This window comes from Giraffa tippelskirchi, chromosome 10 (assembly GCF_054371585.1).
Source record: "Giraffa tippelskirchi isolate mGirTip1 chromosome 10, T2T-mGirTip1v1.2.pri, whole genome shotgun sequence".
Classification (NCBI taxonomy): domain Eukaryota; kingdom Metazoa; phylum Chordata; class Mammalia; order Artiodactyla; family Giraffidae; genus Giraffa; species Giraffa tippelskirchi.
The window spans coordinates 94,405,035-94,419,899 of NC_137284.1; the positions used below are offsets into that span (position 1 = coordinate 94,405,035).

The window sequence follows — 14,865 nt, forward strand, 5'->3', positions numbered from 1 at the left end:
TGCTTTCAACTGCGGTGCTGGAGAAGACTCTTAAGAGTCCCTTGGACAGCAAAGAGATCAAACCACTCAATCCTAAAGGAAATCAATCCTGAATATTCATTGGAAGGACTGATGCTGAAGCTGAAGCTCCAATAATTTGGCCACCTGATACAAAGAACTGACTCACTGGAAAAGACCCTTATGCTGGGAAAGATTGAAGGCAGTCAGTCTTCAGTCTGACTCAAGGAAAAGAGGGCAACAGAGAAGGAGATGGTTGGATGGTATCACTGACTCAATGGACACGAGTTTGAGCAAACTGAGGGAGATAGTGAAGAACAGGGAAGCCTGGCGTGCTGCAGTTCATGGGGTTGCAAAGAGTCAGACATGACTTAGCAACTGAACAATGAACAACAATAATGGTGCAGACAGGAAATTACATATTTGCATAATGCCTTATGCATCCTGCATTGGTGTGGTGCATTTGTTACAACTGATGAGCCATGACTGATATATTATTAATAATTAAAGTGCACAGTTTACATTAGGGTTAGTTCATTGTGTTGTAGTTATGTTTTGCATAATGCATAAGAGATGTTATGATAGTCTAGTAAGTATCAGATATAATTTCTGCTCAATTTTTTATAAACCTAAAGCTGTCTTAAAAACAAAGACCATTAATTTTAAACGAAATCTATAGGTACTGAACTACAACAAAAGAATAATTAATTATAAAATTTATTTAACACAGGAAAATGTTAACAGCTTTTATAGAAAAGAAACAAGTTGGCAAGAAGTCAAAGACAGAAATTACATCTGACTTTACATTAGAATCAAATGGTTTAATAGCAAAGAAACCTAGAAAGTTAATTCTTAATTTTCTTACCTGACATGAAATTAATAGCATAATTTGGTTTATATTCAAATTATAAACCAAACAGAAAATATGTATTAATTTAGCTTTCAGTGAATTTCAAAATATGGACTACAACTTATTTAATACACAAATTTAAAAAGTCTATTCTGGTACATTATGATCTAAAAATACATTTTCTAGAAATTACCTTCCTAGTAAAAAGCATTAAATAGATATTATAGAAAGCATATGACATAAATTCTAAATCACTTCATTTTAAATTATCTATATGGTTTTGATTTTTAAAAAATATACTGAGAGGTTTAAAAGGCTAAACCACTAAACTAGAATAAACTTTCCGTATCAAGATACATCCCTAAAAATTCTGAAGCTGCAAAAAAATCTAGTAGTGTAAGAACTTTGACTGTGTAGATCACAACAAACTGTGGAAAATTCTTCAAGAGATGGGAATAACAGATCACCTTACCCGCCTCCTGAGAAATCTGTATGCAGATCAAGAAACAACAGTTAGAACCAGACATGGAACAACAGCTTGGTTGCAAATTGGTTCCAAATTGGGAAAGGAGTACGTCAACGTTGTCTATTGTCACTCTGCTTATTTAACTTACATGCAGAGTACATCAGGTAAAATGCCAGCCTGAATGAAGCACAAACTGGAATTAAGACTGCCAGGAGAAATATCAATAACCTCAGATATGCAGATGACACCACCCTTATGGCAGAAAGTAAAGAGGAACTGAAGAGCCTCTTGATGAAAGTGAAAGAGGAGAGTGAAAAAGTTGGCTTAAAACTCAACATTCAGGAAACTAAGATAAGATCATGGCATCCGGTCCCAACACTTCATGGCAAATCGATGGGGAAAACAGTGAAGACAGTGACAGACTTTATTTTCTTGGGCTCCAAAATCACTGCAGATGGTGACTGTAGCCATGAAATTAAAAGATGCTTGCTCCTTGGAAGTAAAGCTATGACCAACCTAGACACCATATTAAAAAGCAGAGACATTACTTTGCCTAAAAAGGTCCATGTAGTCAGAGCTATGGTTTTCCAGTAGTCATGTATGGATGTGAGAGTTGGACTATAAAGAAAGCTGAGTGCCGAAGAATTGATGCTTTTGAACTGTGGTGTTGGAGAAGACTCTTGAGAGTACCTTGGACTGCAAGGAGGTTCAACCAGTCCATCCTAAATGAAAACAGTCCTGAATATTCACTGGAAGGACTAATGCTGAAGTTGAAACTCCAATACTCCAGCCACCTGATGTGAAGAACAGACTCACTGGAAAAGACCCTGATGCTGGGAAAGACTGAAGCCAAGAGGAGGGGACGACGGAGGATGAGATGGTTGGATGGCAAGACCGACTCAATGGACATGAGTCTGAGCAAGCTTTGGGAGTTGGTGATGGACAGGGAAGCCTGGTGTGCTGCAGTCCATGGGGTTGCAAAGAGTCCGATACGACTGAGTGACTGAACTGAAAGTTAAGAACATTGTGTTTATAACCTTTTCTCCTCAAAAACATTACAAAATTATTTAGAGACCTTGATTTCAGCTTAAATTTTTCAGAAAAGTTTAAGGATTATTATTTGGGCCTCAAATCATTCTAAAAATCCTATATTTTTTACAAAGGTTCTACTGCCATTCATAATTATTTTAACTAAATAATAGTCTTACGTTGTAGTTATATAATAAACAAATATTTGTTTATAGCTTTATAACAAAGGAAAAGTCTATTTAAAGAAGTTATAGTAAATATAATAAAATTTATGTGCTATCTCTGCAATTTATTATAGAAATTTTACTTAGGAGTATATTTTACTTCTCTTTTGTTCTAGAATTCCCCAAACTGTAGGGTCAAAAGTTATTTTAGACTTTTTAAAACAGGTTGAATTGTTTTTTAATATAGATGAGTACAGTGAATTCTGAAAGGGTCTAAATATTTACTCATAAATACTACCTTACAAGAATAAACATCAACTGTATGTGTGTACTGTACATTAGTGTAGTCTTGAAAAACTTAAAGAGTAGTTGAAAAAGCAATCTTAACTGGCTTTATTTTAATTAGATAAGAAAATTTTAAGTAAAAGAAAAGGACAAATACAATGAAAGTACGTATCCCTATTCCTCATAATCCTTTTTAATTAGTAATAATTCACTTGCCTTTAAAACCTGGGCCATGTAAGTTACCAGTGTTCACTCAGTATAGTAACTGATTGTTGATAAGAACTGATACTTGAGTTTTCATGTGGAAACTTTAACCAATGCAATAACATTACAATGGTTTTCAAATGTAACAGACAGCAGTGTTAATGACATTCATCATACTACACATTACATCCCCAGTACTTATTTATCTTGTAACTGGAAGTTTGTACCGTCATCCATTTTCCCATCATCTCCTTCCTACTAGCAACCACTTGCTTTATTCTCTGTATCCATACCCTAATTTCTATTTTGTTGTGTTTGTTCATTTGTTTTGTTCTCTCGATTCCACATATAAGTGAAATCAAACAGTGTCTGTCTTTCTCTGTCTGACTTGCTTCATATACTGTCACTGTAACGTATCACAGCCACAAACATGACTATGTACTGAGTGCTAGAATCCTCTTAGCAAATCACCAAACCTGGGTGGTTTCGGAGATCCCCAACACAGGAAGTCAAATATTTAAAATTGTGAACTACAAAGGAAACTATCTACACCGCGGTGCTAGAAATTTAGAGAACCTTTTTCTCTGGAGCACTGTTAAGATTTAATAAATAGAATAATTAGTTACTCTATTCATCATTATCAAAATGAATGAATAATATGTAGAGTTAGGGATTTCTATGCATGGAGGGAACTCTTGTGAACTATGAGGCCAGGAGATTGATAACTGACAGAAGAGAAACTACAATACGAAAAAAATCATACATTAATGGGCTTTATAGGAAACACTAACAACTGAATGGATCAAAACATCTTCAGAAAAGACATTATATGATAGGTTAATAACCACTAACTAAATCTCTCATACACCAAGAATTTTCATCTTAGTCTCTATCAGGACTCTGAAAACTTTTTAATTAATTAATTTATTTTAATTGGAGGCTAATTACTTTACAATATTGTGGTGGTTTCTGCCATACATTGACATGAATCAGCCATGGGTGTACATGTGTCCCCCATCCCGAACCCCCTCCCACCTCCCTCCCCATCCCATCCCTCTGGGTTGTCCCAGTGCACCAGCTTTGAGTGCCCTGTTTCATGCATTGAACTTGCAGTGGTGATCTATTTCACATCATTTGTATGACAGAAAATGGGAAATTACTATATGCAGTTCAGAAATTAGTCTATAAATAGTATCATTTAGTATCTACTCAATAAACAAACATGCAAAGAAAATCTGTGGCTATCAAGAAATACATTTTCTTTTAGCTATTTGACATGTAGTCTCTCTGTAAGACAAGAACACAAATAATACTGGCTAATTATCTTCCAGTATTCCGTAATAAAGAGACAAAAATACTCTCATTTAGACATACCTTAACTATTTCTTCAATGAAACAAATGTGAGAGACAGGATCCCTCTTCTTGGCTAATATTTTTTGTAGATGTTGCACCTAAAGGGAAGGAAAAGAGGGAAAACGTATATAATTGAGTATTTTCAAATGAAACAAGCATAGAGTACAGGTACTAGAAACAGTAAGGGAAGGGCAAAGGCATTTTGCTAGAGCCCTTACATACATTATATAATTAGTTAAGGAGGTATTTTGAACTTTCAGAAATTTTAAGAAAGCTGCTGAAGATCACATACTTTGAATAACTAAGAATTAACCCACAGCTCAGTAGGTAGATTCTGCCTGCAATGCAGGAGACACAGGAGAAGCAGGTTCAACCCCTGGGTCAGGAAGATCCCTGGAGGAGGAAATGGCAACCCAATCCAGTATTTCTGACTGAAACGAAAACTCCCATTGGCAGAGGAGCCTACTGTACTACAGCCCAAAGGGTTGCAAACAGTCGGACACAACTAAGCACACAGTACGCTAACTCATAATTAATGCTATTTTTCACTCTCTCAAATATTTACCTGACCACAAACAGTAAAAATATGATCCACAAGTTTCTCCATATTGGTCCAGAGGGAAGCACGAAAAGCTGCAGTGTTCCCTGGGGTTGGCATGGTAGATCGTCCAGGTCCCCCTATTTATGAGAGACAAAAAAACAAGCAAAATAAAATGTTTCAAATTTAACAAAATGTATGTTATTATGAAAAGCACATATAGACTAACATATGAGAAGTTTCTTTATGAAGAAACAATACTTTATCATGAGTGATATAAAAAAGGATTTTAACCTTTTGTGTTTAAGAAAGGAAATAAAATCATGTGCGCACGCACACCCCCCCCACACACACACCCACTCACACCCAACAAGGATAATACAGAAAACAGGAATTCCCTGGAGAAGGAAATGGCACCCACTCCAGTATTCTTGCTTGAGAAACCGCATGGACAGAGGAGCCTGGCGGGCTACAGTCCAAAGGGTCACAAAGAGTCAGACATGACTGAGTACGCATTCACTAACACTCTCCACAAAAAGAACAAAATACTGCAGTTTAGATATCTCGTTTGTTAAATGAAAGTATTAATCTTGACTCTATAAATTATTTGATAAATGTAATATTCTATAAATATTTTTAATTTGAATATAGTTGATTTATCCTATAATTCTTTATAGCAGTTTTTTCCCCCAATCAGACTAGCTCTCCATTATAAAATACTCTTAAAGGGAACCTTAAAACCCCTGCAAATTAAGACTATGCTCCCATTTTCTGTAACTTCTCCTGTTTACTCTTACCTGACATCCCATGAAGGGATATGACACATCTGATTTTCGGCTTAATTTCAGATAATGTCATTTCACTGTTTTCCACTCACAAATGGATTGAGGCCTTGCAGATCTGAAGTAGAATCAGTAGAAATATATTGGTACTTACTCAAAGTAAAGGAAGGTCTTAAAAGCCACAAAAGCTAGAAAATAAATAAGAATTTTGGATAGCTGTTTTTTTTCTTTTTTGGGATCTTCTGGCCTTTAACATAAACAGTGCTGCTACTGCTGCTAAGTCGTTATCAGTCGTGTCCGACTCTGTGCAATCCCATAGACGGCAGCCCACCAGGCTCCTCCGTCCCTGGGATTCCCTAGGCAAGAATACTGGAGTGGGTTGCCATTTCCTCCTCCAGTGCATGAAAGTGAAAAGTGAAAGTGAAGTCGCTCAGTCGTGTCTGACTCTTCACGACCCCATGGGCTGCAGCCTACCGGGCTCCTCTGTCCATGGGGTTTCCCACGCAAGAGTACTGGAGTGGGGTGCCATTGCCTTCTCCGACATAAACAGTGAACAAGCCAGAATCTTAAAAGTGTAGAGAAAGAGGAAATTTTTTAGTAAAACAAGCGAGAAGATCGCTATCACGGGTGAGAGAGTTTTAAATATAACTTTGTGCCCCCAAAGTCATAGATATATAATAACTTCATGAAAATGTGACCAAGGATACTAGCATTGGTATCAGCCTCCAACACATGTCAGTGAAAACTTATCACGTATTTTTGAATCCATTTGATTATGCCCCAGCTCACCATTCTGTCAAAGAAACAAAAACTCAGTAACACTAAAAGAGAACACTTCCTGTTCCATGATATTCTACAGGAGCCATGAATTTCTATCATTCAAAAATTTGAGAAACCACCTCTCGTGTTTAGTTTTTCATCATACCAGGTTCTGATGTTCCTTGATATTTAGAAGCAAGCTTGCTTTATACATATATACACATACACAAAAATTAATATATGTGTATATGTGTAACTGAATCAACTTGTTGTGCATCTGAAACACTGTAAGTCAACTACACTTCAATAAAATACACATATTTATAAAAAGAAACGAGCTTGGACACAGGCGGATTCAAGTCACCAAGTCTAGTTCTAGCCTTCTCAGAAGCTATCTTACTTGAGCTATGTTCTTTATTTGTGCTTGACCAAAAAGTGAAAAGTACAGGGACAGTGAGTATGGCACATTAATCAAGTGAGTTTGGATTCAGGTTATTACCTGCTGAATTTGTATGTGGTTAGTTTTACTATTCAGTATGTTGCTGGTATGAGGAAGAAGTCCCTTAATGAAGTCATGGAGGAATGAAAGACGCCCTTGCCATTATGTTCTTAGTAGGAATGTTTCCGTTTTTGTTCAGACTTCAGTTATATTTTATGTACAACTAACACTTATAGTTTCAAAAACGCAGATTTTCTTTGTATCTTGTCTTCATAATAAGGAATGTTACTAAAACATATAAATTGATATACTGTGTGTCTAACAAATGCAGAAAATGTTTCTTCCCCCCCTCCACAAAAAAGGAATTAATAAAAATGGCTTCCGAGAGGGGGCAGTTGCAGTGGTAGGAAGTAGGACCAGGTGAGAAGAACAGAGATAGAAGCAGTGAGTCTCTGTGAATCATACAAATGTTTTACATATTTCAAAGTAAATTTAAATTTACAGGAATGAAAAAGGAAATGCAAACTAAACACAAACAAATACAGAAACACATAAAACTAGTGGTACGTCAAATTAGTAAGATAACCATATCCAGGAAATTAATTATTTCAAGGAATTTTTAATTACAGCATTCTGACTTTAATAAGATACATTTTAGGGGCAAAAAGAGTTACACGTCTATTTGCTTAAGAGATGTGTTGCTTCATTGATCGCTGAGGAAGGCTTTCTTATTTATCCTTGCTATTCTTTGGAACTCTCCATTCAGATGCTTATATCTTTCCTTTTCTCCTTTGCTTTTCACTTCTCTTCTTTTCACAGCTATTTGTAAGGCCTCCTCAGACAGCCATTTTGCTTTTTTGCATTTCTTTTTCCTGGGGATGGCCTTGATCCCTGTCTCCTGTACAATGTCATGAACCTCCATCCATAATTCATCAGGCACTCTGTCTATCAGATCTAGTCCCTTAAATCTATTTCTCACTTCCACTGTACAATCACAAGGGATTTGATTTAGGTCATACCTGAATGGTCTAGTGGTTTTCCCCACTTTCTTCAATTTAAGTCTGAGTTTGGCAATAAGGAGTTCATGATCTGAGCCACAGTCAGCTCCCGGTCTTGTTTTTGCTGACTGTATAGAGCTTCTCCATCTTTGGCTGCAAAGAATATAATCAATCTGATTTCAGTGTTGACCATCTGGTGATGTCCATGTGTAGAGTCTTCTCTTGTGTTGCTGGAAGAGGGTGTTTGCTATGACCAGTGTGTTCTTTGGCAAAACTCTATTAGCCTTTGCCCTGCTTCATTCTGATTTCCAAGGCCAAATTTGCCTGTTACTCCAGGTGTTTCTTGACTTCCTACTTTTGCATTCCAGGCCCCTATAATGAAAAGGACATCTTTTTTGGGTGTTAGTTCTAAAAGGTCTTGTAGGTAGGTCTTCATAGAACCGTTCAAGTTCAGCTTCTTCAGCGTTACTGGTCAGGGCATAGACTTGGATTACTGTGGTACTGAATGTTTTGCCTTGGAAACAAACAGAGATCATTCTGTCGTTTTTGAGATTGCATCCAAGTACTGTATTTCGGACTCTTTTGTTGACTATGATGGCTACTCCATTTCTTCTAAGGGATTCCTGCCCACAGAAGTAGATATAATGGTCATCTGAGTTAAATTCACCCATTCCAGTCCATCTTAGTTTGCAGATTCCTGGAATGTCAACATTCACTCTTGCCATCTCCTGTTTGAGCACTTCCAATTTGCCTTGATGGACCTAACATTCCAGGTTCCTATGCAATATTGCTCTTTACAACATCAGACCTTGCTTCTATCACCAGTCATATCCACAACTGGGCAGAGTTCCAAAGAATAGCAAGGAGAGATAAGAAAGCCTTCCTTAGCGATCAATGCAAAGGAATAGAGGAAAACAACAGAATGGGGAAGAACAGAGATCTCTTCAAGAAAATTAGAGATACCAAGGGAACATTTCATGCAAAGAAGGGCTCAATAAAGGACAGAAATGGTATGGACCTAACAGAAGCAGAAGATATTAAGAAGAGGTGGCAAGAATACACAGAAGAACTATACAAAAAAGATCTTCATGACCCAGATAATCACGATGGTGTGATCACTCACCTAGAGCCAGATATCCTGGAATGTGAGGTCAAGTGGCCTTAGGAAGCATCACTACAAACAAAGCTAGTGGAAATGACGGAATTCAAGCTGAGCTATTTCACGTCCTAAAAGATGATGCTGTGAAAGTGCTGCACTCAATATGCCAGCAAATTTGCAAAAACTCAGCAGTGGCCACAGGACTGGAAAAGGTCAGTTTTCATTCCAATCCCAAAGAAAGGCAATGCCAAAGAATGCTCAAAATAACACACAATTGCACTCATCTCACACACTAGCAAAGTAATGCTCAAAATTCTCCAAGCAATACATGAACCGTGAACTTCCAGATGTTCAAGCTGGTTTTAGAAAAGGCAGAGGAACCAGAGATCAAACGGCCAACATCCACCGGATCATCGAAAAAGCAAGAGAGTTCCAGAAAAACATCTATTTCTGCTTTATTGACTATGCCAAAGCCTTTGACCGTGTGGATCACAATAAACTGTGGAAAATTCTTAAAGAGATGGGAATACCAGACCACCTGACCTGCCTCCTGAGAAACCTGTATGTAGGCCAGGAAGTAACAGTTAGAACTGGACATGGAACAACAGACTGGTTCCAAATAGGAAAAGGAGTACATCAAGGCTGTATATAGTCACCCTGCTTATTTAACTTACGTGTGCAGAGTAAATCATGAGAAACACTGGGTTGGAAGAAGCACAAGCTGGAATCAAGATTGCCTGGAGGAATATCAATAACCTCAGTTACACAGATAATACTACCCTTATGGCAGAAAGTGAAGAACTAAAGAGCCTCTTGATGAAAGTAAAAGAGGAGAGTCAAAAAGTTGGCTTAAAGCCCAACATTCAGAAAACTTAGATCATGGCATCCAGTCCCATCACTTCATGGCAACTAGATGGGGAAACAGTGGCTGACTTTATTTTTGGGAGCTCCAAATCACTGTATATGGTGACTGCAGCCATGAAATTAAAAGACGCTTACTCCTTGGAAGGAAAGTTATGACCAACCTAGACAGCATATTAAAAAGCAGAGACATTACTTTGTCAACAAAGGTCCATCTAGTCAAGGCTACGGTTTTTCCAGTAGTCATGTGTGGATGTGAGAGTTGGACTATAAAGAAAGCTGAGTGCCGAAGAATTGATGCTTTTGAACTGTGGTGTTGGAGAAGACTCTTGAGAGTACCTTGGACTGCAAGGAGATCCAACCAGTCTATCCTAAAGGAGATCAGTCCTGGGTGTTCATTGGAAGGTCTGATGTTGAAGCTGAAACTCCAATACTTTGGCCACCTGATGTGAAGAGCTGATTCATTTGAAAGGACCCTGATGCTGGGAAGGATTGGGGGCAGGGGGAGAAGGGGATGACAGAGGATGACATGTTTGGATGGAATCACCAACTCCATGGACATGAGCTGGGTAATCTCTGGGAGTTGGTGATGGACAGGGAGGCCTGGCATGTTGCGGTTCATGGGGTCGCAAAGAGTCAGACACGACTGAGTGACTGAACTGAACTGAACTGTGTTGCTTCATAGCAATAATGAAACTAGATATATTTTAGGATGGTGCAAATGAAGATTCTCTCCACAAACAGAACAAAGACAGATGTGTAATCGGGATTAGAGGTCTCTCCTACTGCTGCTCAGTAAAGGAGAGAGAGAAGACAAGTCCTCACTAGAAATGAACATGTCTGAGACTCAAATTCTGATCTCTATGCAACATTCCCCAATAAAAGAATACAAGGCTTACTGAATAAAAAAGTGATTCTGTCCCCAGAGCAGTGAAAATAGAAAGTCAACCTGGAGTACAATGGGCCAGAGAGCAAAAAAGTGTTTAAAGACCAATGGAGATTAGGAAGCTTCCACAAAACAAATGTGAGAGTATCTGGTGAGTCAAAATAATACCAATGATAATAGTTTCTAAAACACTGATTAAAAAAATATTCTCTGAGCTCAGAGTTAAAAACTCAAATGTTTAAAAAGGGTGGGAACTGCTGTTTACAGAAGACTATCAGTTAATAAGTGCAAAAGAAATGATAATGTTAGGAAAAAAATCACTATTTTGCAACTACCAACTAGTAAAATATTGAAACAAGGGAATGATTATCAGTGGGTAAAATGTTATGGGCAACAGGATATTCCACATGGTGCAAAGTATGCACCCAAAGTTACTTACTAATTACTAAGAAGAGTACTTTTGCAAGCAGAAATCTGGCATACACTATAATAACAAACCAGCAACAATGAGACAGACTGACATAATTTTAGTGCTTCCTGATATGATGTAATGGAAATACACATCATCTTACCAGTTTTTTACCTTGAATGTAATAATGAAGAAACAATCAGACAAATCCTGAGTGTGGGGTTTGCTGAACATGTTAATGCCATAAAAGATAAAAAAGATAGTGCTTTTTTTTTTTTATTAAAGCAGAGTAGAAACAAGACAACCAATGGAATAGCATAATCACTAATTGGTTCCAGTTAGGAGGGGAAACAGCCATAAAGAATATTTTATGGAAATAACTTAAAAATACTGAATGTGGACTACATACAAAATAATATTAATGTATCAGTGTGAAATTTCTTGAGGCTGATGCCTAAGAATGTTACTGGATATGATATACATGCACAGCTCTTTGCACATGTTAGAATGTTTCAACACAAAATGAGGATTTTAACCTCAAAGTGAAAAGTACACATTTCAATTCAAGCTAAGCTTAAAGACTAGGTAGTACAAGAGCCCATCAACAGTTAGAGTCTATCATACTTTTACAGAGGGCAAGAATCAAAAAAACCAGAGGCTATGTTTGTAAGCTTTTCACTCTAGTTTCTCAACAATTCCAAGTTTAGAAAGAACTACATGCTCCTTTTTTTTTCTTCTTTGCCTTGCCCTGTGGCTTGTGAGATCTCAGTTCCCTGAACAGGGATTGAACCCGGGCCCCAGCAATGGAACTTCTAAGTCCTAATCACTAGACCACCAGGGAATTACCTACATGCTCCATTAGTAAAGAGATGTTATTATTTTTTCACTCTGATAATAGTGGAAAGCAGTAACAAAGAGAAACATTCAGGAGTTTAAAATATGAATACTCATGTTCAAAATCTAGGTCTAATTAATTTTTCAAATATTCACATTGTTGTACAAAGAATATTAAGTAAAAGTGTACATGAACTGGAGAGATAATACTGAAACAATATGCAATTATCTTAGATGTTACATAAAGAATGAACTTGTAACAGTGAGGAAAAGGCATGCAGTGCATTTGTAAAAATTAGAAAATGTTAATCAAATTACTGGAATATGTATAGCTTTGTTTTATTATAAAGAATTATGGAATGCATCAACCTACTACTCTTACAATAGGTAAGAGCAGAAATACAAAAAGGTATTATTTTCTGCTAGCAATTATTTGGAGGAACTGAGGCACCAAAAAAAACTAAGATCACAGTCACTGGTTCTATTAGTTCCAGTGGCTTCATTTTTCATGTTTATAGTTTAATACTTCAGGACTTTTATCCTCATACACTAAACACATCTTGCTAAAGAAATAAACATGATAAAAAATAATCAACTAAACATAGAACAGCTGTATAAAGGGAGCAAGAATAACTAAAACAAAAACTGATGCCATTATCCACTAGCTTTATGAACCTCAAAAAAACAAAATTAAGTGTTTTAAACTAAGTTTTATTAATGTGACAGAAGAAACTAAGAGGTACTCAAAGAAACAATACTGGAGTAACTTCTAGTTAATGGAATAAAATCATTTTCTTGCCTTTGTCCCTTAAAGGGCAATGGAAAAAAGAAAAAAAAAAAAGTAGAAAAAAATGTCAATTTCAAAGAAACAAAAAAGTCTATTAAAAACTTCAAACTTAAGATTATGAAGCATATATGCCAAATGCTATAGATAAATCAAAATGAACAAGGAAGCAGATAGCTGACATCCTAGATCATTAGCAAGGAACAATCTGCTCCTAAAATCAACTGTAAGAATTTAGATAAGCTATCCACTGATTCTTTGCTTAGAGCGAAAAGGGACAGTCATAGATGGGCCAGGAGAGAAGCCAGAAAAATGTTCAATGTTGCAGAATGGTGAAGAGAGAAAAGCAGAAGGAGAAACCATTATAAAATGACATTTATAGTGTATGAGAATTATGCATGAAGTAGGGCACCCAAAGCCAGTGCTCTGGGACAACCTAGAGGGATAGGGTTGGGAGAGACACGGGAGAGCAGATCAGATGGGAGGGACAGATGTATACTTGTGGCCAATTCATGTCGATATATGGCAAAAACCATCACAATGTAGCAATTATCCTCCAATTAATATAAATTAATTAAAAAAAAAGAATTAGCCCTCTAACATAAGGAAACTGAGCTATTTAAAATTTTAAAAGATGATACTGTCCTGTACTCTGTACTGATAAAAGTACTGTACTCTACATGTCAGAAAATTTGGAAAATTTAGCAATGGCCACAGGACTTGAAAAGGTCAGTTTTCATTCCAATCCCAAACAAGAGCAATGCCAAAGAACGTTCAAACTACCATACAACTGTGCTCCTTTCACATGCTAGCAACGTTATGCTCAAAATCCTCCAAGCTAGGCTTCAGCAGTATGTGAACCGAAATCTTCCAGATGTACAAGCTGGGTTTTGAAGAGGCAGAGGAACCAGAGATCAAACTGACAACATTTTCTAGATCATGGAGAAAGCAAGGGAATTCCAGAAAAACATCTACTTCTGCTTCACTGACTTCATAAAATGCTGGCTGTGTGGATCACAACAAACTGCAGAAAGTTCTTAAAGAGATGGGAGTACAGGACACTTTACCTGTCTCCTGAGAAATCTGTATGTGGGTGAAGAAGCAACAGTTAGAAGTAGACATGGAACGATGCATTAGTTCAAAATTGGGGAAGGAGTAATACAAGGCTGTATACTGTCACTCTGCTAATTTAACTTACATGCAGAGCACATTATGCAAAGTGCCAGGCTGGACGAATCACAAGCTGGAATCAAGAGATAGTGGAGAACAGAGGAGCCTGGCAAGCTACAGTCCATGAGGTGGCAAAGAGCTGGATGTGACTTTGCAACTCTACAACAACAAGGTAGGAAAACTATGAGAGGTAAAATGAGGTGAAAGAGGAAAGAAAGAAAAGAATGTAAGGTTTCCACAAGAAACGGTTTGAATGGCTTTACTGAGAATCACAATAAGCTCTAGAATGGTTCAAAATTTGAGGCAAGAATCATTCCAAAAGTAGAAGGAAATGACAAAATGGTGAACTGTTATTCTAGACAATAAAGATAATACAAAAAAATAAAACTAGAGACCACTACCTAATGAACATAGATGTAAAACTCAAGAAAATATTAGCAATTAAAACCCAAGAATGCTTAAAAAGAATTTTATACTATAATCAAGTGGGACTGAAAGACTCAGGAAGAATCGGCCAAAGACGTCCTAGAATTAATCAGTTATTATACCAAGGTTGTAAGAGACAAGGTTCACAAATATAAGTCAACTGTTTTCATATATATCAACAATGAACAAGGGGAATTTGAATTTGATAACAAAATACCATTTACATCACTCCCCATTCCAAATGAAATACTTAGGCATAAATAGACCTAACAAAATATGGACAATAACTATATGAAGAAAACTAGAGAACTCTGATGATAAAAATAAAAGAGGAACTAAATATATAGAGAGATATTCCATGTTCATAGACAGAAGAATCAATATTGTGAAGATGTCAGTTCTTTCCAATTGGATGTATAGATTCAATGCAATCAAAATCCAAATTCTGGAAAAAAAATTTTCTTATATCAACAATTGATTCTAAGGTTTATATAGAGAGGAAAAAGAATCAGAACAGCTAACACAATATTG

The 14,865-nt window shown here is 36.8% G+C and overlaps 1 protein-coding gene across 9 annotated transcripts in view; it reads right to left on the reverse strand.

The window, feature by feature from the left end:
- COG5 (component of oligomeric golgi complex 5) overlaps positions 1–14,865 on the reverse strand; it is a 283,074-nt gene that overhangs the window by 110,702 nt on the left and 157,507 nt on the right. For 7 of the 9 annotated variants that reach the window (XM_081535940.1, XM_081535938.1, XM_081535936.1 and 4 more), the window contains exons 9-10: positions 4,915–5,027; positions 4,370–4,447 (exon numbers count right to left, since the gene is read on the reverse strand). The exons of 1 other annotated variant lie outside the window; for it this stretch is intronic. In XM_081535940.1, coding sequence (XP_081392066.1) covers positions 4,370–4,447; positions 4,915–5,027 — 191 coding nt within the window. The remainder of the gene's footprint in view (positions 1–4,369; positions 4,448–4,914; positions 5,028–14,865) is intronic. One more of the 9 variants, XM_081535943.1, reaches the window with a different exon arrangement.